General features: G+C 36.2%; 1 protein-coding gene across 1 annotated transcript in view; it reads right to left on the bottom strand.

The window, feature by feature from the left end:
* Window positions 1-25,440, bottom strand: part of LOC150106947 (cell adhesion molecule Dscam1-like) — a 322,565-nt gene that overhangs the window by 121,649 nt on the left and 175,476 nt on the right. The window contains exon 21 of the mRNA XM_090393513.1: window positions 17,810-17,986. Within this exon, the coding sequence (XP_090249639.1) occupies window positions 17,810-17,986 (177 nt within the window). The remainder of the gene's footprint in view (window positions 1-17,809; window positions 17,987-25,440) is intronic.

Below are 25,440 nucleotides of genomic sequence, written 5' to 3' on the forward strand. Positions count from 1 at the left end.
TTTATGAGAATGCTCAAAGAAAAATGTTTTAATCTCTTGATTCCCAAATATGCTTTATGGGAATTTGCTTCTTTGTATTTCTCTCTTAATTGATCAAAGACTTCCGCTTTCATTTCGTTCGTTGTTTGCCTTTTATTTCCATACCCTTGTGGCATAGTAATTTGTGGCTAGTTCTTTAAGTAGCTTAATGTCTTAAAGAACAAGATGGAAATCGTGGAGAAACGAAATAAACATACGAGAGAAAAATGATGTAAAATCACCTGAGTATACACACTTTTAAGTGCGTGCTAAAAGTGAACATTTCATTATATATTTATAGGAATAAAACGTAACTTCTTTCAAAGCCGACTTAATAATCTCAGTCAGATTTGATAAGAGAATTATATGCTAAGAGCTTTGAAGAAAGTTTATGTTTTTTTTTTTCTGGTTACCTAAACATTTACTAACGAGGAGAGTGGATGAAAAGCAAATAACTCATGTTTTAATAATGCTAGAAAACCTTTGAAGGTAATAGCATAGTACGGCCTACTATGTCTCCATGGAAATAAAATAAAAAAAAAAACGAACATTTTGGAAAATTGGTATGTACCAATTTTCCAAAATTATATATATATATATATATATATATATATATATATATATATATATATATATATATCAGTGGCGTAGTAATGGTTGAATGGGTACCAGAAGGTCAGACAGCTAACCGACATTATTACCTTGAGGTTCAGTCCAAGCTGAGAGAACGAATGAGGAAGAAGAGACCCGATCTGTGGAAGAACAACGCTTGGATTCTTCATCAGAACACCGCTCCAGCCCACAGTGCACTGTCTGTAAAGCAGTATCCGGCTGATAAGAAGATCCCAATGTTTGACCATTCACCTTACTCGCCGGACTTAGCTCCATGCGACTTTTACATTTTTTCAAAGTTGAAATCTTCATTGAAAGGCACCCATTTTCAGTCGGTGGATGAGATAAAGAAGAAAACGGCAGTGTTACTGAAGCAGATAACACCTGATGACTTACAGCACTGCTTCCAACAATGGAAAATTCGTATGCAACGGTGTCTTGATAGAGAAGGGGAGTATGTTGAAGGGGGCAACAATTAAGTTGTACAATTGTAATAATGAATCGCATTTTTTCAACCAGTCTCGTTATTTAATAGCCCCACCTCGTACGTGTGTGTGTGTGTGTGTGTGTGTGTGTGTGTGTGTGTGTGTGTGTGTGTGTGTGTGTGTGTGTGTGTGTGTGTGTGTGTGTGTGTGTGTGTCCTCGGACGCGCTTGCGTACGCGCAGCCCGGACCAGGATAGCCACAACTAAAGCCATCAAGCCAAGCCTACCATCTTCGTATTCGACCTTTTAGTGGAAAAGTAAGAATGTTCCATTCATCTTAGAACGGGATGCGAAATCAACTGTTCTGACTCTACTAGCGTGCTGACAGAAGGGTGACAGGTCATCCATTATCTATTATCACTGTTCCTTCTTCTTCTTCTTCTTTTTTTTTTTTTGTTTTAAGAATTTATCTGGTTGTCTGTTGAAGATAATGAGTGGGAAAAAAATTCAACAATAATAATTAATTTGTATTTTAAAATATTTCTTACTATATAAATATATTCTACTCCCTGGCTCTTATTAAAATAAATAATAAATACATCTAGCTATCCATCAGTAATATTACGCTAAGCAATGTATTTCTGTTGTTACCTGTTTGGATGGGAAAGGAATTTCGTATGTGTGTTCTCCCTCTATCGCCATTTCGGGTCTCCACGTCGACGGTGGCGCCCCCTCAAATTCACCGTTCGTAGAGAATACAGATATTCGACTCGTAGCGTATGGGGAGGGAAAGTACAATTGTTCCCTACTCTGTCCAAGACGAATGTCCGCTTGGGGGCGCTTTTCCCATACGTTTAGGGGAACGTTGTCCACTATTTTCATGTTTTCGTGTTCTCTGGATTCTTCGGCTGTCGGAGAGAGAGGACAGTGTCAAGTATTGTTATTTTTATAACGAAGAAATAAGAAACAAATAACAGAAGTTACAGTAAATCATTCAAGTTCTATTTTGAAAGGGAAAAATATAAAACTTTATAAAACGATAAAATAGCCTAATGAATATAACTAAGAATTCGTTTATTACGAATTGACTGTACAAATAGTATCCACACACACACACACACACACACACACACACACACACACACACACACACACACACACACACACACACACACACACACACACACACACACACACACACACACACACACAAAGAAACGTTAGGTACACAAATACTTGAGTGGACTAAGGTTTTATTAACCCCTTAACGTACCAATTAAAAATCAGGAAGCGGTCGATTTTCTGCTAATTTTTCGGGCGAGGGTGATTTGTTGGATCAAATTCATCATTATTTGAAAAATAATGATGAATTTGATCCAACAAATTTTCTTGGCTGAAAGGAAATAGGCATAAGATTGTCTAGCGTCTATATTCGGTTGTGTTTATATGTGAAATTAAAATTCAAAATCCATTTTGGTGCAATAAACAAAAGACGTGTCACAGACGTCTTTGTATGTTAAGGGGTTAATTAATTAATTTTTTATATTTTTGTCTATATTTTTATATAATCTATAAGTCTTCTCCAAAAAACAAAATTAAATTATGTTAAACCTCTTTATACCTTTAATAAATATAGCAGTAATTACACACCATAAGATGTAAATCATCTGAAACTTAAAGGTTGATTATTTCGGAGTAATTTACGTTTTTTTAAATTTTTTCATTAAAAGTATCTCAAAAGTTAGGAATTCCGGAAGCCTGAATTACTATTTGGTTGCGATAAGTTTTAGATAATAGAAGTAACGTACTTCGAAAGTTTTTTTTTCCCTTTGAAGACATACAAATCTGCACGTTCCTGACATTTAACCAAACGTATAAATATTTCTATACCAACCCACACTGTTAACTGTAATACGAATTATTGCATAGAGCTTGAATCCTTCTTGCTCATCCCTAGAGACATTCTTCCATCTGTGCTCTCTCTCTCTCTTAGTATCATTATCAACACCTTGCTTGGATGACTTGCTACGGAAAATGTTCTATAATTTTTACATGCTCATATACTTCCTTTTTGATGCATTGTCATTACTATCGATCTTGCCAACTCTTTACACGCTTTCTCTTTCCTCGCAGTTCTGCATACTTGAAAATCCATAAGGAAACATTCTTCAGCGTATTTAATCATCTCCCTTGTGATGTTATCATTTCCAGGATGTTTGTTATTTTTAGCCGTTTTACTGTTTTTTTTTTCCTATTTCTTTCCTTAGAATAACAGTTTCATATGCATTACTTAACGCCAATATATGTTTGAGTTCTTTAATGAATTTACATTAATTTCAGTAATAATTTAGATTCCGATAGTCATGTGGCGTGGTGTTTTTATTAAGAATGAAACAAGAGATTTAAAAAAAAAGTATGTGTCGTCGTAAATTCAGTATGCACGTTGTTATTAGTGTTTTAGAATCACATCTACGGGTAAGTAGTTTTTAGTTATAGTTTTAGTTACCATTAGTATCGTGAGATAGGCAACTAACCAACTGGCATAATCTATTAAAATATATTTGGTCTCTTTCGACGAAATGTGAGTTAACCGGTCTCATACGGAGGGGTTTTCTTCACCCGGAACTCGGGTTTTTCGTCCACCAGAACAGGCAAGCCCTCCCCGTGAACACACACGCTTCTGCGGACATAGGACACCTCCAGGAATAAGGAGTAACCAACTTATTCCCTAGGATTTCGGTTCCGAATGTCTACACGGTAAAATGTGTAGTTCTACGCGTGAGTGTTAATTAGGATAGGATGGGATGGGATGGGATAGAGATTTATGCAGACATAATTTGAGTCTGATTGGATCATTATGTAGGCAGCTTGGGCCCAGCAGTCATAAGCTCTTCTCCATTTTTTAGTTGATATACAAATCCAGAAAGGGAAGAACAACTAAATATCAGCTTATGTGTATTGGATTAATTTATGTGATGTGGTAGATGAATTTCAGTACGAGGTGTAAGACCATCTCCCTGCTTACTGCAGCCGAATGGCTTGAACACGTTCATGTTTGTCTCAAAAACAGGGTTTACAGTGTATCTAACCCTTAGTCCTAAATATAATGAACTAGGTTGACAACTTTTCAGGTGGGAGTCTCATATAAAAGGGGGTGGGAGGTAGAATAAAGAGAAACAAGTACGTTTGTCTAAGGGAAGAGACTGCTGATGGTAAACTAAGCTTAGAAATGTTAAAACATCAATAAAATATGAAAAAAGGAGCAAATTGATCCGGATAAATGAAGCCTATATACTCTACTATTGATCTGACATTTTTCGATGGAAAACGACAGCATATTAAGATATAATGATGTCACTTTTTCAAACTCTACAACTACAAGAATGAGGCGATAAATAAATGTCTAAGTTATCCATAATGAGAAACGAAACATTCCTTTTGAATAGTATTTGACAACTATTTATTTCCAGAATCAAAATTGTTCTAAGAAATCTGCGGAGCATTTATTAATACTTAAAATAGGAATACCAAACCCGAATGAAAATAGGAAGAATTCATAAGAAATAAACTGAGAAACACTCTACACATGTGAATTAAATCAAGTTTTCTGTAAGTTAATTTGCAAGTCATACGAAGGTTGTTCCTCCTGTTAACCAGATTATTTCAAACGATTTGCAACAAAAAGCATATATATGCCTATTATTATTATTATTATTATTATTATTATTATTATTATTATTATTATTATTATTATTATTAACCTCCATGGGGTCTCACGAATGATCTGGGAGGTCATTTTATCGTACAGCACATTATATAACCAAGTCTGCACAATTCTGTCTACTATCAAACGGCACATTGTTTTTGTCGGTATATTGCGTGTGTTCTCTGGTCTATTTGCCTGTTTTCCAAACGGAAAAGCCCGAGCTTGTGTGAGAAAAAAATTTTCTGTCTCCGATGAAACTGGATAACTCGCCTTCAATAGAAAAAGCGCATAAAAAGATGATTTGCCTCACGATGACATCCTTACTCAGGTTTTTTTCAATCGAAGGGGCGCGTGACATTATAGGTTTTCTAATGTGTTGTGTGTCTCTCCTCAACCTAATCGTCGGTGGGGGGAATCAATGCTACTTTACTAGGGAATTATTCTAGATTGTTTTGAGGGACGAAAAACCCGAGTTGCCACAAGAAAACCCTTCTGTTCCGTGTGCGACGAGCTAACTTACCTTTGATTGAAAAGTCCGAAAGTTTCTTCCCGTCAAAGATGGATTCAAACCCGGATCTTTCTAATCAAAGAGCTTCGTCGAAATCGGCAGAGGTACGAAAGCTCACTCTCTTGTATAGAAAACACGTTATTATAACTCCATGTGTGTAATAACTAAGGCTATTATTTTAATGTTTCATTTGACAGTTAAATGCAGAATTAACGAAAGTGTAATCATCGTTTTGTATGCTATTTAAAAGGAACAGTTATTGCAATCCATTTTTTAATTTTGAAATCATCAGCTTATTTTGCATGTGAATAAAACTGCAATTGATCTGTCCTGATCAACTTTAGATCGCTGCTGAGTTTATATATTGCTGTACAGTTTAGAAGTGTCGGCGTATACGCAGGTCCTTATCCTTTAAGGACTGGCTTAAAGGGGCGAAGCAAGAATGCTTTTCATATTCCCCGTTATCTGTAGAGGACAGTGTAGGTATAAGGTGGTACTGAGCAATTAAAGCTCTGATCATGGCAGGAGGGTAACAAGCAATAGCCGAGCCTCAGTTAGAACTTCACTGGCTACAGCACTGCCATCCATTACCCTCCAAGGGTATTGGATTGAATGAATCAATCACCGCATCTCACGGTCGATTGTTCATGCCGTATACGCAGGTTCACACACATATTCTATAACTCCTCTCCATATACTCTACTCAATTGGGTATGTGTGTGTGTGGGGGGTAAGTTAATATATCCACTTATTATTATTCTACTCATCTTTTGTTGCTGCTGTCTTTATGATAAGTGGCGCCATCTTCTGGAATATAAAAATGCAATAATACAAATGCCCTTAAGAAAAAAATGAGACGAAATGGTCCTCCAGGATTGCGTTTAACCAGCATTCTTTTTAACTTATTTCAAGGAAAATGAAATCCCTTGAGTTAAAAAGATTGGTTAAAATTTTTACTCAACTCCAACCACGATCATTTATTAGCCAGTGGACTTCCAAACGATCAAACAAAATTCACTCCAGTACCTTTCAATCTCATTGCACTCTATTTCCCCTCATGTTGTTGTTCTCCTATTACTGGATTAATTATGTTGTATAAAATTCAAGAATGAGTTGGAAAATCTTTGAATAAAAGCTTTCACTGATTCACTGCTTTTAACTGAAAGTTTATTCATTTCCACACATTATTTACTAAATCAAATAGAAAATACTTGATACTCCATTTTCCAACTCTAATAATACTGTTATTATATTAATAAGCTGAACATTTAATTTAATTTATTTTGAAAATTTCCTTCTGACCACACCAGGAGGCGCTTCACAGTAGTTGTCACCGTTACAGATGTACTGTTTAGATGTTGTATTGTCAAGAAATGCATAAAACTGTTATTAACGTTGTTAATGCTGGTACTTGTTACGCTGGTACAATTCCATAGAATGCTACTTTTCCAGAAAAAAAAAATCTTAAATTTATTTTCTGTATTTTAAGGGAGGGGGAATTATTTCGTATAATTTGGAAGGAAGATTTTTTTCTTTCGATGATAGTTACCACTTAAAAACTGCAACAGATATAAGTAATATGCCAGCTATGATAGATCTGAGTTCGTCTGATATATGACTGTTGAATAATAATAATTCTCCCGGATAAGAAAACGCTGGTAATCATCACTCTGAGAAGTAGGAAACACGAATTGTACGTGTACGGGATTGGTAATTTATGAAATAGTCGATAACATCGAAATTGCTCCACCATATGTTGCCAATTTAGAATTTACAAGAAGGAAAGTTGTAATGTGTTGCCACATTTGAGAAGCCCTCCTTTATCCGCAGATGCATCTTATTTAGCGCCGCACTCTTAGGAAAATGGCAAATTATTCCTTCTTATTCACCTTTTTGAGAACGGTAAAATAATCTCATAGAAAAAACTTTCTTTTAATTGGTCAATTAATTTAATTTGAAATTGGTCAATACTTATATTTAATTACTATTTGAGGGTTTCTGAATGCATTGCACTCACTTGGTTGATCGTATGACACTTGCTGTTGTATTGACTTTACTCTTTTCTAAAATTCATCATGCACTACGAGACAGCAGGATTGATTGGCCCACGTGTTAGCGTATCTGCCAAAAGGCTGCAGGTTCGAATCTTTCACCTTCATACATTCATTCATACAAATATATATACACTCTTCCAGTATGGAGTGGGTGACCATGGGAGAAGTAGACTAGACCAAACTCTCCCACAATGGAAGAGGCCTGCACCCAGCAGTGGGGAAAATACGGTCTGAATATCATATCACTAGGAGACAAAAATTCAAAAATAAGCTTATTCTGACTTGGTGATTTTGGATTTGAGGTGATGATATAAGCATTCCACGGATGGACAAAGGCACCTCTGAAATTTCTATACTTTTCTCTCTCTTTCTCTCATGGACCATTGTTATCCAGTTGTTTGCTCCTAATTCTATTATGTCATCTTCCACCTCATCATTTCTTCCTCTGGATATCTCATGCTCTCCGTGAATCTATACTATAGTAAGCATTGTCTATCTGTGTCTGTTATCTTTCATCCTGGCTGCATGGTCTAATTTTCTCCATTAAGTTTTTGCTTATTTTTATTTGTTCGTCAAAGACTAAGTTCTTAGACACGTAGGCCAGTGTAGGTAATGATCGCATTGTCTATACAAAGCCAGATGGGCAAATCATCCTTCAATCCACTGATATAATCTTCAGTAAATACTCCAAGCTTTGATTACTCCAGGCAGTATGTCTGGATCCTGTAGTCTATTATTGAAGGATATCTGTTCCAGACAGGCATTTTTTGCACCTATTTCATGTTGATTACATCTAGCAAGACGAGACGTTTTGAGCTATTAGTTTAGTCAAATTTCAGGTGATTAAACTTCGCCTTTTAATATAATTCATCCTCATAAAAAATGTTTCTTTCATTCCTAATTTACCTACATACAATTGACAATTGACATTTATGTCTTTAGGAGTGAAGCAAAATGCTTTTCATATTCCACGCTATCTGTTGTGGTTACGGTGAGGGTAAAATTTATGAGCAGTTTGCTCGCCCTGAATGGGCATGGAGATTATGCATCGCTATAGGAAGCTAATATAGCTTTTGGTCTTCTATGTTTGAATATGTCCGTTACCTCGTATGCTGCAACTAGCTGAACCAAATCGTTGGGGTGTGTGGACGTCTTTAGGAAGAACTTAGATGCTAAGGATTGTAGGAAAGAGAAAATACATAGGGAATATTTATATCTATATGAAGTTGATTGTTTCTAACATACCATGGGCGTTCAGAATCATTCTCAAGCACTCGTTGTATTTTGATAATGTTAGTATTAGAGGTGTGGCTCCAGGCTGAAGAGGCAACTGGTATAGCTGCAATTTGATTCTGTTGCTGAGCTTGCTATATTGTTAAGGTAAAGCCGTCTCTAAAAATTCGGACGATCCCTAGGCCACTCAATAGTGGCCGAAAGACCGTCCATCTCAGCGTTGGCTCCCCTCAGTGATGGCCTTCCACCCACCACCACCACCGAGCAGAACCGCTCATATTCCGAAGAAAAGCATTCACCGACAAAGCCCCTCACAGGGTCGTGCCGGAGAACATTTTCCCCGGAGACTCAACTTGCTCCCTTAAGGCAAAAACCTTAAGAGAGCGAACTCAAACTCTCGAAATCTCTGTGCTCCAGAGGGTAACAGCAACAGGCGAACCTCAGTTAAACTTCATTGGTACAGCATTGCCATCCGTTACCCTGGGATGGATGTTTCAGTTCATGGCGAGATGCTGAGCTTGCTATTTCTATTAATTAGCGTAGCGGATAGATCTGAGTAAAGTCCTTTTCCTTATAAGGACTGGCTTAAAGGGGCGAAGCAAGAATGCCTTTCATATTCCCCGTTATCTGTAGAGGACAGTGTAGGGATAAGGTGTTAATGAGCTATTGAAGCTCTGATCATGGCAGGAGGGTAACAGCAACAGCCGAACCTCAGTTAAAACTTCATTGGTACAGCATTGCCATATTTAAAGGTAAAGCCGTCTCTAAAAATTCGGATGATCCCTAGGCCACTCAATCGTGGGCGAAGGACCGTCCATCTCAGCGTTGGTTCCACTCAGTGATGGCCTTCCACCCACACGCCACCACCGAGCAGAACCGCTCAAATTCCGAGGAAAATAATTTAATTCACCGACAAAACCACTCAGCGGGCCGTGCCGGAGAACACTCTCCCCGGAGACTCAAATTGCTCCCTTAAGAGAGCGAACTCAAAAACTCTCGAATCTCAGCGCCCCTGGGGGTAACAGCAACAGCCGAACCTCAGTTAAACTTCATTGGTTCAGCATTGCCATCCATTACCCTGATTAGTAAGTAAAGGGTAAAATCTCAAAAAATCGGACGATCTCTAGGCCACTCCATAGTGGGCGAAAGACCGTCCATGTCTCAGCGTTGGTTCCACTCATTGACGGCCGCCCCGTCCAAGCACCCCGACGGGCTCCCCGTTTAAGCAGAACCGCTCAGCGTTGGTTCCACTCAGTGTCGGCCGCCCCATCCTAGCACCCCGATGGGCTCCCCGACTCCTGAGCAGAACCGCTCAAATTCCGAGGAAAATAATTCACCGACATTCCGAGGAAAATAATTCACCGACAAGAACCCCTCAGCGGGCCCTGCCGGAGAACACCTTCCCCGGAGACTCAAGGTGCTCCCTTAAGGCAAAAACCCTAAGAGAGCGAACTCAAAAACTCTCGAATCTCAGCGCCCCTGGGGGTAACAGCAACAGCCGAACCTCAGTTAAACTTCATTGGTTCAGCATTGCCATCCATTACCCTCCAAGGGTATTGGATTGTATTGGTTATCACTCCATCTGAGTAAATTCATAATTATATTTCTATATAGTAATATTTTTATATTTTATTTTAGGTGTATTGTAATTTTAGATAAATATACTGATATATTTTTATAGTCATTATGTAAAATAGATTTTTTATAAGATAATATTATTTACAACTTTTTATATAGAAAAATATTTAAATGATTTCAAATTATACAAACGCGGCTTATGAACTCTAATTTGTATCTGAGGTACTAAAAAATAGTTTTCCCAACTAAAGCAAATAAGTCAGTATATAGGATTATCGTAAAAAGTTATTTCACAACAATTTTAAGAGAGTGAACAGAAAAATAAAGTGTGAAAACGACAGTGGAGCAATTTTACATTCTGAAGTAAACAGAGTACACAAAATTCCGAGTAATTATATACGTTCGTAAAAAAATAAAAATTAAAAAACTTTCAGAATCGCCTGAAACACAGAGTAGAACTCGAGAAAAAGCGCTGAAATAGCAATCTGCCAACTTCTGTAGGTGGAAATTGAAAGTGCCAATCTTGCGAGAAGGAAATGAAGAAAAGCAACAAGCATCGCATTACTTATAACAGGGAAAGGTGATACACACGAAAACGCAGTTTTTAAGCAAGCGTTCCAAGTCACTGGAAGCACACAACAAATTCCGAGTGGCGAAAAAGTTTTGAGTAGCAACTAACGACAGCATCTCAACAGTGTCGGGTGGGATAGCTTGTTTTTGAAGCTGACAGAGAAAGAAATGCGAAACATATTGATGGACAGAGTTTTATTTAGTCGAGTAGAAGTATCTACGATGCCTTGAAGTAAATGTCAAGGATTTCGGATGTGTCCATGCATCCGCTAATCTAATGTTTTACAAAAAAAACAAAAACAAAAAAAAATGCGATACTCCTGGAGATTAAACCCTCCATCAAACCTACTCAAAAATTCCTCTTATGAAGGATGAGATTGAAATTGAGATCTTTTGAAGGGGGTAAAGGATTGACTATGCGATAAAGTACTATTCAGAAAGGTAACATTAACAATGGAGGTAGGAAAAACAGAAAACCTGCTCGCTTTTACCATTATGTTTGAGAGAGTCAAACAAGTTCTTAGATTTATTAAAGATACCAAGCAATTTTATAAGCTAGGTTTTAATCCTTTTTCCCAAGTAAGCAAACAGACAAGCAAGTCAAGTTTTCTCTTGCACGTAGTACAAGTCTAAGGCAACTCGAAAGTGATCGGAGCTTACTCCACCTTTACCACGAGTTGCCTCAGACTTGCACTACGTGCAGGCGCAAAACTTGACTTGCTTGTCTGTTTGATTAGTTGGGAAAAAGGATTAAAACCTAACTTATAAAATTCCTTGGTATCTTTAATATATTATATACCCAAGGTAAAAAACTTTCTAAGTTCTTAGATTTATTTATTGTTGTTGATCCTATACACAAGAGGTTGGTTGGGCCACCCGTAATACGTTAGTTCAGTGAGGCAAAGAATTCAAGAGAAATAAGAGGTTACATTTCTGTTATATTTCTGAAGGAACTTAAAATGAGAAGAGAGACTTTAATTTTTTTAAGTTTGCAAAAAAACTATTACCTGAAAACAGAGTTGAATTCAAGCAGAAAATAGCGTCGGAATAAAGAATAGGGAGAAAAAATCATGTTAGTTCCGAGATGTACTGTGAAGAGGAGGTATTGAGTGGCTGTAGCATATCAACAGATTAAGTAGTGAGTGGGAGCATTACCGATGCAAGTTCTGATGAACGGTAACCATGGACGTAGTTGTGGAAGATGCATGAAGAGGTTACTAAACTGAGTGAATTTGTAAGAGATGGATCATTATTAAATTTAACTGCGCTTTTCTATAATGAATAAAAAATGTCTAAGAAGCTCTTTGGAATATCATCCCGATTGTCTTTACGTGGGGGAGGACTGAAGTGGTTTGAAAAAGTTTCATGTTTGGTCTCTAGAGCGGAGATTACAGACTAGGTACAAAAAAACTATAAAAAATTAAAAAAAACTAAGAAAAAAAATTAGGTCACCCGCGGTACTGTAGATGTTTACATCTTTTCAGGGATAGGAATAACACTGAAAAAAAATAAGGTAAACACTTATGAGAATAGTATTCCGTTATTTATGGGATCGGATTTGGGTTTGGTATAAAGTTAGTAATTATTCTGAGGTAAAGTAGCGCCTTGCGCAAAAGAGAAATCCTATTTTTTTTTTTTTTTTTTGGATGATGAGGAGGCAATAATTTTAATTTAGTTATACCAAATGATGCGTCTGTGGTCCTATGGAAATGACTTTGGCTTTTCGCGTTAGGATAGTTGGTGGATTGGTTGGTTTGAATTTACAGCTGAAGCAAGTAAGTCGATGAGACCAGGCCTGTTTTGTAGGATGAAAAACATAAGGGGAGAAAAGTCAAGTCCGACTCGTAGGCGTGACAAGTTATAAAAAAGAACTACCTTCGAATTTACAATCGCTTTGACTCTAATCTGTTCGTTGGTGTAGATGTACTGGATGGAGGCTTTATTTATTATTTACGAATCTCCACAAGCAAAACCCGAAGACTTATTCTAAGGAATTTTTAAATTAAAATCGATTGAATAGTGTGATGGAGGGTAGATATTTTATTTTTTCCCTTTCTTCAGATAGAAAATGCGCAGTTCATTGACATATTATACGCACCTTGTGACCTCAGTTGTCTTAACCTAATTTAAATTAGGTCAATTTAAATTAACATAAACCGAAAAGCCAAAAATATGTATGAAATGTTTTATAGTATACAGATAACAGGGCACCTATAGTTTCTCCTTCTCCTACTTCACAAGTACAGAGTAGCTGAAATTTACTGGTATCGTTTACTGACACTTCCACTAGTCACCTAAAATATTAAAGAAATTCGAATTTCAGAATAGAAAAAAAGATAATCATAAAATCAAATAGTTTACTTTAGAAACGCAAACATGAAACGAATTTGAAAAAACTATTCATTACAAAGTTTACAAGAAAAAAGAGAGCAAGAAGAATGAAAAGATAACAGCACTATTTGTTTATCCACTGAAGAGATGGGCGTTTTTATCGTTAGATCAACAACCTGTTTCCTAAGCGGTCACAAATGTTGCAGAATAAAAAAAAATAAATGAAATAAAAATAAAACATGCGGAATCCCGAAAACGAATATAATTTTTAGCATACAAAACGACCTTTATAAATATACGAAAATCTACGAAAAACCTTTTGATGTTTACAAATGTACAAACGATCTCTTTTGAATGATTACATAGGATAAATTGGATGATCCCAAATTTATTTGCTGTATTCGTTTATTTTTCTCTATTAAGTTTTTTTTTTTTTTTAAATGCACAAGTCACAGTTGCAGTGAAGGCTAACTTGTATTAGCGAAGCTTAGCGAGCTTTTATACAAGTTTGGTAGCTCAAAGGATTTTTGCTTGTTCTTGACTGCTGGATGTTGAGTTCATAATTCAGGAAACGTAATAGAAATAGTTTTAATGAGATTTTTTAAGCACACTACTTGTAGCTTTTGCTCGGATTTCATTTTGATTGGAAGAAAACTAAAGTCAGTCAGTCAAAAAACTAAATTGATGTTTATAATTAAATCCCCAGTATTCGTTATAATTTATAATTGCTCACTTTGTTTATAAAATGAATACATTTAAATTTTAATTATCAACATTATTTACGCGATCGGCAGCTCACCTTCATCACGCGATATATATGAATCTTTAGCTACAATGCTAATTCAAATTAGTAAATGACTAATGAGAAGTGAAAGCTAAACGCAAAACGGACAGCAATGGTAGGCCGGTAGAGATAGAGCAACTATGAAGATGTGCTTATGACTAGTGCGGTATTAACAAAAGATCTCGCGACTCAACGACAAAGGCAAGCCGACGATTGTTGAATTGCTATGCTGATTCTCTTCAACCGAATTTCAAAATATCTGAAACTGCCATAATAACATTCACTATCTATTTGTAAAGTTTTTTTCTTATACGAGGTATATGCGAAACGTTTTAATTATTTTTTTCGTAAAGTAAAATCAGGGGTAAGAGATATACGCGAGGGCAAGTAATTTTCGAGTAAATACGGTATAGATATCGCACTCACAGTTCGAATAGCAACGCGCTATGATCAGCGTGCAACATAAGGCCATTGTGACAACTGTACATATGACACAAAGTGACTATAAACAATAAGCAAATATATGGACATGGCTGAGTCATATTAATGATAATGGATAGTGTAACAGCAATTTTAAGATTTTCATTAACAAAACTGACATATTATGGAAATAAAATAACTTATATTTCTAAAATTTTTTGACAAATAATAAGAATTCGAAAAAAAATATAAAATATTGGATTACTTTTTAATTTTTGAGAAAATATCATGAGTTTTGTATTAATACCTTTAAGATTTTATGATATAAAATTATTAAAAGGATCAGAGATTCATTCATTTGTGTATTATGTATGAAGTACCAATATATGCAGAATATTGTATATTTATCATACATTGGAAAGCATCTAGTGTTGCGGAAGCTGCGATGTATCTTCACAATGCAACAACTATAGAAGAAAGGTTATACTTTTGATTCTATCGACCGAATAGAGGAACTTTTTCTGAACTTAGGCAGGGAAAAGTTGTTTTCGTCTCCACGATTTTAACCGCATCTCAAAAGAGAGACCACACAACTCCCACAATTTCAGATCTAATATATATCTTTCAGAGCTACGAGATAGTTCTTGTTGTCACACTTCTCTGTGTGTCTCTATCTTCCTCCTCACTTTGGGAATTAAAACGCTTTACAGGAGATTATTTAATTTATTATATTAAAGCATATTTGTTAAGTTTAAAAATATCGTTCCATTCTGTAAGTTCGGGGTAATAATAGATATCGTCTAAAACTCTACTGAGCTTAAGAGGAGTGAAGAGTAAGTGTACTTATACTAAGTAAAATCCGTCTCGTGAGTGGACGGAGAAGGCCGTTTTACCACTCGATAGGAGACTTTCGATCCAGAATAAGAATCGTCCGAGTATACTGAACACGATCCACAAAATATTTTCATTTGTGGATCTAATATACCAGGTGATTATAAAATAACGTAAAGTGTTCAGAGCCCTCTAGCGAGTAATGTATTGGACGAAACACACCAATATTCGGTAGACGTACACAGTGGAACATGCGGATTCGATTTAACGAAAACAAAAATAGTACCAAAAGTCGCCAACATGGGAAATTTTGGCGCTGTTTACCGAGTAAAATGCATTAATTTGCATTATCGCGTTTCTTGTGAGCGATCATGCAATAAAAGGAAAGCCTGTGAGATTTCTTATCATTCGTAGACGAACTACTTTTCGATGCCTCTTACCTTACGTGAGCGTGCTTTGTTAGTCAAACTCTATTATCAGCGGAACAATAATGCCAGTGCTTCTCTTCGTGATTTTCGGCGTATGAAAAATTTACGAAAAGGACCGATTAGCGTAACAAATTTACGAAAACTGATTCGGCGATTTGAAACTGCTGGAACTCTGGCAATGCAGGTAGGCAGGGGACGCAAACCAATCGATCACCAACAAGTTGCAACTGCTATTGTGGAACAGGATATGACGAATGTGCAGGGTACCAGCAGTGCACGAGCAATATCCCGGCAAACGAACATCGCATACACAACGGTGTGGAAAATCCTACATCAGATGTTGAAATCAGTCATGTTCAAGAATTGCGCCCTGGTGATGCGACCACATGAATCGACTTATCTTTGATATTCTTATCGCGCATGGAAGTGGATGATGCGTGGCCGTGGCAGATTTCATGGAGTGACGAAGCGTACTTTTATTTGAACGGCGGTATTAACACACGCAACTGTCGCATTTGGGCTGCAACTAATCCACACGTGTGTCTCCAGATGCCTATCCACTCGCCCAAAGTAGCAGTGTGGTGCGGATTTGCGGCATCTTTTATCATCGGTTCATACTTTTACGAGGAAAATCGCCCAAATGGTCCAGTGACCTGTTCCGTCAATGCTAACAGGTATGTCAATAATGCTACAGAATTTTGTGGTTCCACAACTGCAGCAAAGAGGATGTCTCGATTTGACCATCTTCATGCAGGATGGTGCACCACCCCACATCGGACTTCAGGTACAGCGTGTTTTGCGACAACATTTCTCTGACAGAAGAATCATTAGTCGTGCATTTCCCACTCCATGGCCACCGAGATCGGCTGATCTCAATCCTTGTGACTTTTGGCTGTAGGGATTTCTTAAAAACATGGTGTATCAAGGACATGTACCCGATATTCTAACTTTGAAAGATCGAATAACGTTCGTGAGACAAATCAATTCCGATATGTTGCGAGCCACTGTGGAAAATGTCGTGCACCGTATGCAGTTCCTGGAATATCACAATGGTGGTCATATTGAACCTCATTTGTAACTAACAATAAACGTCATGAAATTGATGTGTGCTGTCTCTCATTTGCCATTTAGTCATTCATTAGTCACACCTACTAAAATTAATTTGGCAGCGCCAAAATTTTCCCTGTTGGCGACTTTTGGTACTATTTGTTTCGTTAAATCGAATCCCCATGTTCCACTGTGTACGTCTACCGAATATTGTTGTGTTTCGTCCAATACATTACTCGCTAGAGGGCTCTAAACACTTGACTTTATTTTATAATCACCCGGTACATAAAATATATTAATATAAATATCTGTCTATTTGGCCGGAAACTTCTTGATATATAATACTGTCATAGCATCTGTATGGAAGCTGTCCCTTCAGGGACCTAATATATGATTTTCCATTTACTTTTGTGTTTTTATTTAAATGAAAATCTACCGATAATAATTTATTGTAAGCTCAGTTCGATATAGATTAAAATGCTCCAACCTTCCAATGTCATCTACTGTACGTTTACGGTGATAATTATGCAACATGACTTAATGGAGTGGGAGATCCTACATTAACCAGTGATTAATGTTAATCCCACAAAAATGACCACAGGGTTCAATTTTTCTCGCTATACATATGATGCAAATGAAACAAATTAAGAAGTTAACATGGAAGATAAAAGATTGTAAATTTAATGATAAACTAGACTTTTTTATCTCTCCATTTTTACTTTTCTTTTATATGAAAACTTTGAACACTACTTCCCACACCTTCTTGTTTATCAAATATTACAAAAATTAATTACACCATTTATTCAAGAATGAGAAATTGTTAGGACTTAATATCTAAATGAAATTATTGTTGGTTACCAGTATAATTGTGGGTTCTCCTCGCCAAAATCTCAACCATATTGTTGCTACGTGGGATCATAATTTGGATCGGCAAGTGACTTTTAGGAAGCTAAAGTAGCATTGCAGATTAAAGACTTTTCAAACTTCCACTTAAAGACAATGGATGGTTGTCTTAAGTTGGAGGTGACTAAGTCCTTTTTAAAATTAATTTATATTCATTATATTTTATTATTTTATTAACGCAATATTTTATTATAATTATTATTTTATTAATGCAATAAAATTTTATTATATATTTTTAAATATAATACTATTACTTGTATTTTATAATATATTTTAATTTATTTATAAAAAGTTACATTATTATTATATTTTATATAATTACAATTTTTTTTTCTGTAAAGAAAATATTAAAATTAACTTACCAGTCGGGAATGGGTGACTTTCACGACCATTTCCTCTCAACCGGATATGTATGACGCACGCAACAGTAACAATGATGACTAAAACAACCGTGGTGCAAACGACGGGGATGATGATCTTGAGGTGGTGTAAAACATCGCTTTCCCTCTCTGGTGTCGCTGGCAGCGGGGAGAGTGTAACTATGGCAACAGATAAAGAAATTTGTGATTTCTCTGACTTTTGAAAGAAATAAAGTGAAATTTCAGATGATGTTTGTATTATTTTAGTTAGCGATAAACAAATCAACACATGTCAGCATGTTTACATGTGGAATTGTAAAATTGTGAATTTTTTTTAGTATATGCTATATCCATTACAGACGTATTAATATTTAATGTGTGTGTATGTGTAATAAATACAAAAACTAAGAAAATATCAGAAAAAATCAGAAACTCGCATCTTCATCAAGGATAAGATGATAGCTTTCCAAATTCAAAATGGAAAGTCATACTATGATACCATGAAAATTGTTAAAAATATGAACTATAGAATTCTCCAGCCCCGTATTATAAACGTTAAGGTGCCTTACAGAGACTTCCCAACGCCGTGCCGAATCAATCCCTAGTTCCTAATAAAGTCTGCATGCAGGCAAATATTACTTTGGTTTCTGTTATTACGACGTTTCTATGATGTTCATCTTCCCTAACCTCATCGTTTCGTCTTGTCAGGCAGATATAAGAAATATGGCAATTTATTATTTCTTTCCATGCTATTGTACATTTTGTTTCTTGATGACGTGATTTGGGAAATGAATAAAATCATTTGAATATCAGGTTCTTTATATCTACAAACGATGGACATATGAATATAGTCATCATTGGGAAAATGATATTTACAGTAAATCGGAAAGATCTAAAGTTCTACATAAAATTTCTATGTAGGGTACTGCATATGGATCGGGGTTTTTGAAGGAAATCTAATTCAAACGATATAGCCTTTTCCAAAATCGTGTTGACTGATTAAGATGGTTCGGTATAGACGAAGCCCTTTGGTCGGAAAGACCTGGGTTCGATTCCCGTCACTGACGTGAGGAATCTTTATCTGGTCACTTTTGACGAAAGATAAGTTAATCCATCTAATACGGAGGTAGGTTTTTTTTTTTTTTCACTCGGAAACGCGCATTTTTCGTCCCCCAGAATACGCAAACCGGCACCGTGAACACACGCAACTACAAATATAGCACCGAAAGGCATAGGGCCAACCACCTTATCCTCGAGTAAGGTTGCAGTTGCAAGAATAAAAACCTCGACATCGTAAAAGGTAGAAGAGAAGGTTAAAAAAAAAAGAAAGAATTAATTAATTTTTGTTTATTTATACTCAAACTACTTCCTTTTACTTTCATGCTTTTTATTTTTTGGCGTTTTTTTATTTATTTACATAAGTTTCAACAATGATAATTGTCTGCCTAGCTGTCTAATATCTTTCCTATCCTATCCCTCTCGTCCGTCCTAGGACGGGTTGAGTCCCCTCCTGATGAGGGGTTACTGGCGTATTAATGCAGCCGGTTTTGCCACTCCTCTGCTGCATCCCCTAAGGGCGATATTCATGACTGTAATCCGCGTGTGTGTTCACGGGGCCGGTTTGCCTGTTTTGCGGGATGAAAAACCCCAGACAAACTGGGGGGGGAGCCTGCTGTCCACGCCCAAGTTGGCTATGTCTAAGGAAGATCCTTAAGCTCCTCACGTTGTCGACGAGAATCGAACCTAGGACATTCCTTCCCCAGGCATATGGTTGCGAAGCGCATAACCATTAGGCTATACGCGCGGACTAATATCTTTACTGTCTTCATATTAAATTCAATATATTCAACAATAATAACAATTAATAATAATTAACAACACTAATAGCAATATAAACGTGTTAAATGTCATTAGTTTCGTAATAATCACACACAATATTCATTATGACAGTAACTGCTATTAAGTTTGAGAAATAATAAACTATACTAGAAACACACACAGTATCAAATGCTTATTGGTCATTCACAATCACATATTAAACTGCTATTTTAGCTGTATAATAATAAACAACACTAAACCGATAATAGTAGTAATAATAATAACAGAAAAAGCAACCGTATTTTAATTAATTATACTAATCAGGTCTTGAAAAGAACAATCATTTATTATAATGATGGTTTCTATTAGTTAAGAATTTTAGAATTTGCTGGGACAACACACTCAAATAGACCAAAATGACATTAATATTAATGTAATGAATAAATATGCGAATTATGATTATACTTTAGCCCACTATAAAACAGTTTAAAAGCACCTGCTAATGAAAAGACCTTCGAGTGAAAGGGTGCAGCGTAATTTGGGATGATGCTGATCAAATACTGCATCATCCCAAATCAACTGTGGGCAGTGTTATTATCAGACGTTTACGTGCGGGTGGCACATCAGCCAAGAAATGCATAGATCGATCCAGGATGCTAACACTAGACTTGTAGTGCTTTGATAGATGAATGATACCAAATATATAAATACTTCTGGATAACGCAATTCTTCCCATATTGTGGCAGTTTTATTAACCATGTTAAACCAAAGATGCAACAAAAGGGACTTATAGATATCTGAGGAATGTGCAGTTCAGGTTTGTTTGACAATTTCTGCCGTCGAAATAGATATTTTACACTCTGTACGTCAAATTAGTAGCTGTGCTGTTGTTCATGACTTTGTACGAAAGATATGGGTTCATTATTGAAAAGGTATTTCTTTCTTAGCACCATATAAAATCACTGAAACTCACATACTGGATAATTACCAGTAACATTTTCTTGTGTCCAGTAAACATGGCTGCTGATATCTACTTTCATTGAATTTTTACCACATTAAGCTGCTGTAGAAAAAAAAATAACAGCGAATGACCTTAATTTGTCCAACTTTACAAGTAGATAAGCAAACATTGCCTGCGGCGAATATCAACATGTATAGGCAGTGTAATTAGGCTTAGCATACCATGCAATTACTGATATTATCAGGAACTTTAGTTGGTTACGAAATCAAGAGAGAGTGAGATAGTAACATGTGGGGTTTCTCAATGCATTTGGAACTTAAAAACGCACACCAGAAGCATCAATTATGATACTAATTGTTATATGACCTAGTTGGCATTGAATATGTGAAACAATTTGCAACTTAAGTATGTTGAGCGAATTTTCAAACTGCATACCCACACCAAGCAGAGTTTACTCTATACTTCAGTAAATCTTTCAAAATGGGGGGGGTCGAATACTTCTAGTATCTTGTGATCGATTTTCTCCATAGCGTTGGAACATCAAAGCAAGATTAGGGCAATAATGAAGCAGCACACATAAAAGTACTTTGTGAAAACGCTACACTTTGAGATAGGTCCATTTACCCTTTCCCATAAGTAAGATAAAGGATTAGTTAACTGTCTTTTCACAGCCCATGATTCTATGTGAACGTTGCACTAGCTCATCACGGATTGAACTGTGTGGTTTGGCAACATGCCAAGCTCTTCTAATATCTCTCCGTGCCAAACATTTCAATGGTGTTGCTTTTCAGTTAGACACATGATAGAGGGTAGTTAGGACAGCACCAAAGACAGTAATTGTAATCGATTAGATAAATAAGTTAAAAGTTAAAGAAACAAAAAAGGAATAAAAATATAAACGATAATAAGGGTTCCTTTTGTTGATAAAAAATGCATGACTGTTTTTTTATTATAATAAACTTGAAATGAATGATTATGAGTTTTTGTGAAGGTTTGTTAGGTTTTTTTTTTTTTTGGGTTATTTTAGTTAGTAAAAAGCAAATAACCAAATAATGATTTATTGAAGAGACTCAATAGCTCGTTTTACGACTCACTTCGGCTAGAAAGACTTGGGTTCAAATTCTGTCGCGAAGAATCTTTATTTATTAGGGTTTTTCAACTGTAGGTGAGATGGTCTGATATGCAGGTGGGAGGATTTTTCTCCTGGAAACTCTTGATGTTTTTTTCCTACAAAGACAATCATATTGATAGTCATAATACACACTATGCGGACATGATTAACCGCTGTGAGAATGACTTGCCTCAGCTCTGAAATGGTTTACTATCCAAAGCTTGCAAGGTTGATTGGAATTACTGGCGCAGCAAACTAAGCTAGTCTGTTACTTATTTGTGTGCACTTTCTTCTGTTGGGTCTTTACACCCTGGCTAGGATTTTTAATCTTTCCTGTTGAAGGGCCAATATTGTGACTCCCTCTAGACTAGGCTAGGAAAGCTTTGATGAGGCAAAGAAATATGCATCAATGCACTATACAGGCCGTTTGCGATTGGATCAGTGGCAGCTCGTAGATAAACACTGCAGCATCCCCAAGGAAAAATTAAAAAAAAATAAATTTTGTTTGTGTTTTTTGTTTTTGATTGTTTGTGTAATAACAATGCTTACAACATTACTGTATATAAATGCAATACAACATGCTAAAAGAATTGGAATTGTTCGATTAACGCTTTAGATTACGACACAAATGCACTGCGATCTAACGCAGTGTCAGAATTATCACATTCGGCCAATTGCAGTTTCGACTCGCCAATATTCGTTTACGCTTATCATTGCACGTTACAAGTGATTCCGACACTGCTCGTTTGGGCAGTGTCGCTTACAGATAAATTGTAAGCGACATTATTTCGTATCTCACAGAAATAACGCGCATGCGCGCGTTATTTCTGTGAGATACGAAACTTTTATTATTGGTGAGGGTGAAATATTTTTAATAAAGCAATTTTTTAATATAAATTTATTTATTAATAAATCGGTTTTAGGAAAAAAATATTTTATAATTATTTTTTTTATTTTGTATATGCAGCACCCCCACTTAAAATTTTCACCGGCTGCCACTGAATTGGATACAATAAGAGGACTTATCCAATTTATCATTTTTAGGATCAATACTAGCTTAGCTTTTATTAGTGACATGGGTATTAGCGTTAGAAGTCTGTCATCTATTTCTGAATAGCGAATAGCAAGGATGGTTACCAACAAAAGGATTAGAATATGATGAAATCATGGACTTGAACGCGAAAGAGGAAAAACAAATAACGTGAACGACAGGTCCAGATTAAATATACGATGAGAGATACTGACTTTGATGAGATTAACAAAGTAAAGCATCTAGGCATTAAAGGAAATAAAGCAATACAAGGCAATAAAGCACGATACCGATATAGGGGAGGAAATTTGGGAACGTGTCAAAAATAATTTTATGAACAGTGCTACCAATTTCTTCATCGTCACAATAAGGAATAATAGTTTAATCGAACACAGCTTTGATGAGATCTCACTTGAAAATACGGAACTTTGATTTTCAAGAGGATAGAGGATAATGACCCCAACAGATAATTCGAACTCTTATGGTCGCTATAACATGAAAAGTTAATGCGAACCGAGAATGAATGAAAAGATAAATTCGATTATTGTTCTTAAGAGCAACTCATTTTTGTAAGGATATGATGCCGATGAAAACGTGTATAAATAAACTGGAGACATTAAAACAGAAAGAAATCCACGGAAAAGAAGTCTGTAAAAGACGATTCATTTAAAACCAGAAACAGAATAATGGGTTAGATGTAAAGAAATATCGTTTGAGTTGTAGAACTGCTTGGGTTGCAGAATTGTCTGATGAGTTGAGTGACAAATAATTCCAATAAATTTCTAGTTTTTATAACCCAAAATATCAATAATTTAATACTTTGATTACAGGTCATCCAGTCATCCTAAAGCTTTTATGTCTTCAGAGGGGATAAAAAGTATGGACTTGAACTTCTGCTCTCTTTTATCGGAACTCCTGCTCTCTTTGCCTAAATGATGTACTTTAACATCAGAATCGCAAATGCATCTTCAATAATTTATCACTCGTAGAGCATGAAAATCTACTCATACCACCAGTGGTATGCCCCGAAAATGAATCGCTAAAATAAAACCATACGAAACTTTCAAATAATTACACGGACAATATTTCTGGCTGTACAAACTGTAACTAAAACTCGACTACTACTCTTAGAATGATAGAAGGAAACACGCTTTTTCTAGAATTTTTTAGAAAACTAAAGTGCTAAGATTTTAAATAAATCTACCGATGGGTAAATCAAGTAGAAGCAAGTTAGGCTACTAACGCCAAAGTCGTTAACCCACTCATCTTCATGGTTTTATGCTCCTACTTTGGCAAATGCGCTGGGGCAGCCGATACACGGTATCCACAGCTTTCCGACAACCCCCCCCCCCCCCTCCACACACACACACACACACCCAGAGGCATAGCGTGACCAGCGAACAAATGAGCGAACAAACCAATACGCCTCTGGTATTATTTGCTTGATATAAAAAAATACAACACGTGGACTTCTCATTCGGAGCGTATTGTGATATTTAATTGCGTAATTTGTTTTGGTGTTTATCGATTTATTTTTTTATTAAACCCAAATTACAATGGACCAGTAGCTAAAATCCCTTCGTAATGTCTGTTCCGTTCCTTGCATTAAATAATGCTTTGTTTTGTATTCAAATTATTTTATTGACAATATTGTTTTCTGAATAAACTATGTTAACCACATAACAGTTTTTCTATAGTCCTAATTTTTCATATTATCCTTATCGTAAGACGGTAGTACACCGATAAGGTTCCCCCTCACACACACACACACACACACACACACACACACACACACACACACACACACACACACACACACACTAAAGAGTACGCGAATGCCAGACTTCAGAAAACACTGCTCTACATCTTCATCTCCTAGTCACGAATCCTTCTTGTAACATATTCCCGAGTTGTTTCATAAAGATAACTGATGAATAAAGATTCTAATAATTGGGTTATATAGAAACGAATTTCGTATTTATAATAAATGGGTCATTCAATTATTGGGGGGGGGTACATACGCAAGAAATACCTTTCAAAGTACATCAGTAGAGAAATGAACTAATGGGAAAGAAAACGTGTTCTTTGAGTTCAGTTGAACTGTGAATGGATGGTAATTGTCCACTGCACGCAGTCTTGAAAGATTTAGAGGAAAATTACTGATGCCAGTTTCGATTAACAGCGGCCATGAAAATATCTGTGGAGTTACCTGCACAAGAAACTAATGGTTTTCGTAAACGTAGAATGGAGTTCATCAGCGAGAGATAGATCGTTAATTGACCTAATTGCTCTCTTCGGTACTGAGTCAAGGAATTTTAGAGAGCTCTTAAGGACATCACCCCAGATATGAGAATAATATTGTAACTTTGTACTGATTTTCAATTTCTACTGTTCTTCTATTAATAAAGAAATGCAGTAAAATTGGGTACAGTGAAGCACCAAACAGAGGAAATTCTCGGAGGTTAACTACGCTGCTCATCTCCTTTCAGAGGTTGTTTTTTTTTTTTTAATTTATTTCAGTAAATGTCAAGTTAATAACTTTTTGTCCCTCAACCTCTTTACTCACCGAATTCAGATTTCGTCCTGGATGGGAAGAACATTTGATAAACTTTTCGACTGAATATAAATCAGTACCCTCCCCCAAAGAAAAAGCGTTTAGTTGGATGGCCAATAAAAATAAGATGAACTGTGTGACTGTTGAACGTTTTTGTTCA

This window comes from Typopeltis vanoorti, chromosome 5 (genome assembly GCF_054136105.1).
Source record: "Typopeltis vanoorti isolate ZY-2024b chromosome 5, IOZ_Tvanoo_1.0, whole genome shotgun sequence".
Classification (NCBI taxonomy): domain Eukaryota; kingdom Metazoa; phylum Arthropoda; class Arachnida; order Uropygi; family Thelyphonidae; genus Typopeltis; species Typopeltis vanoorti.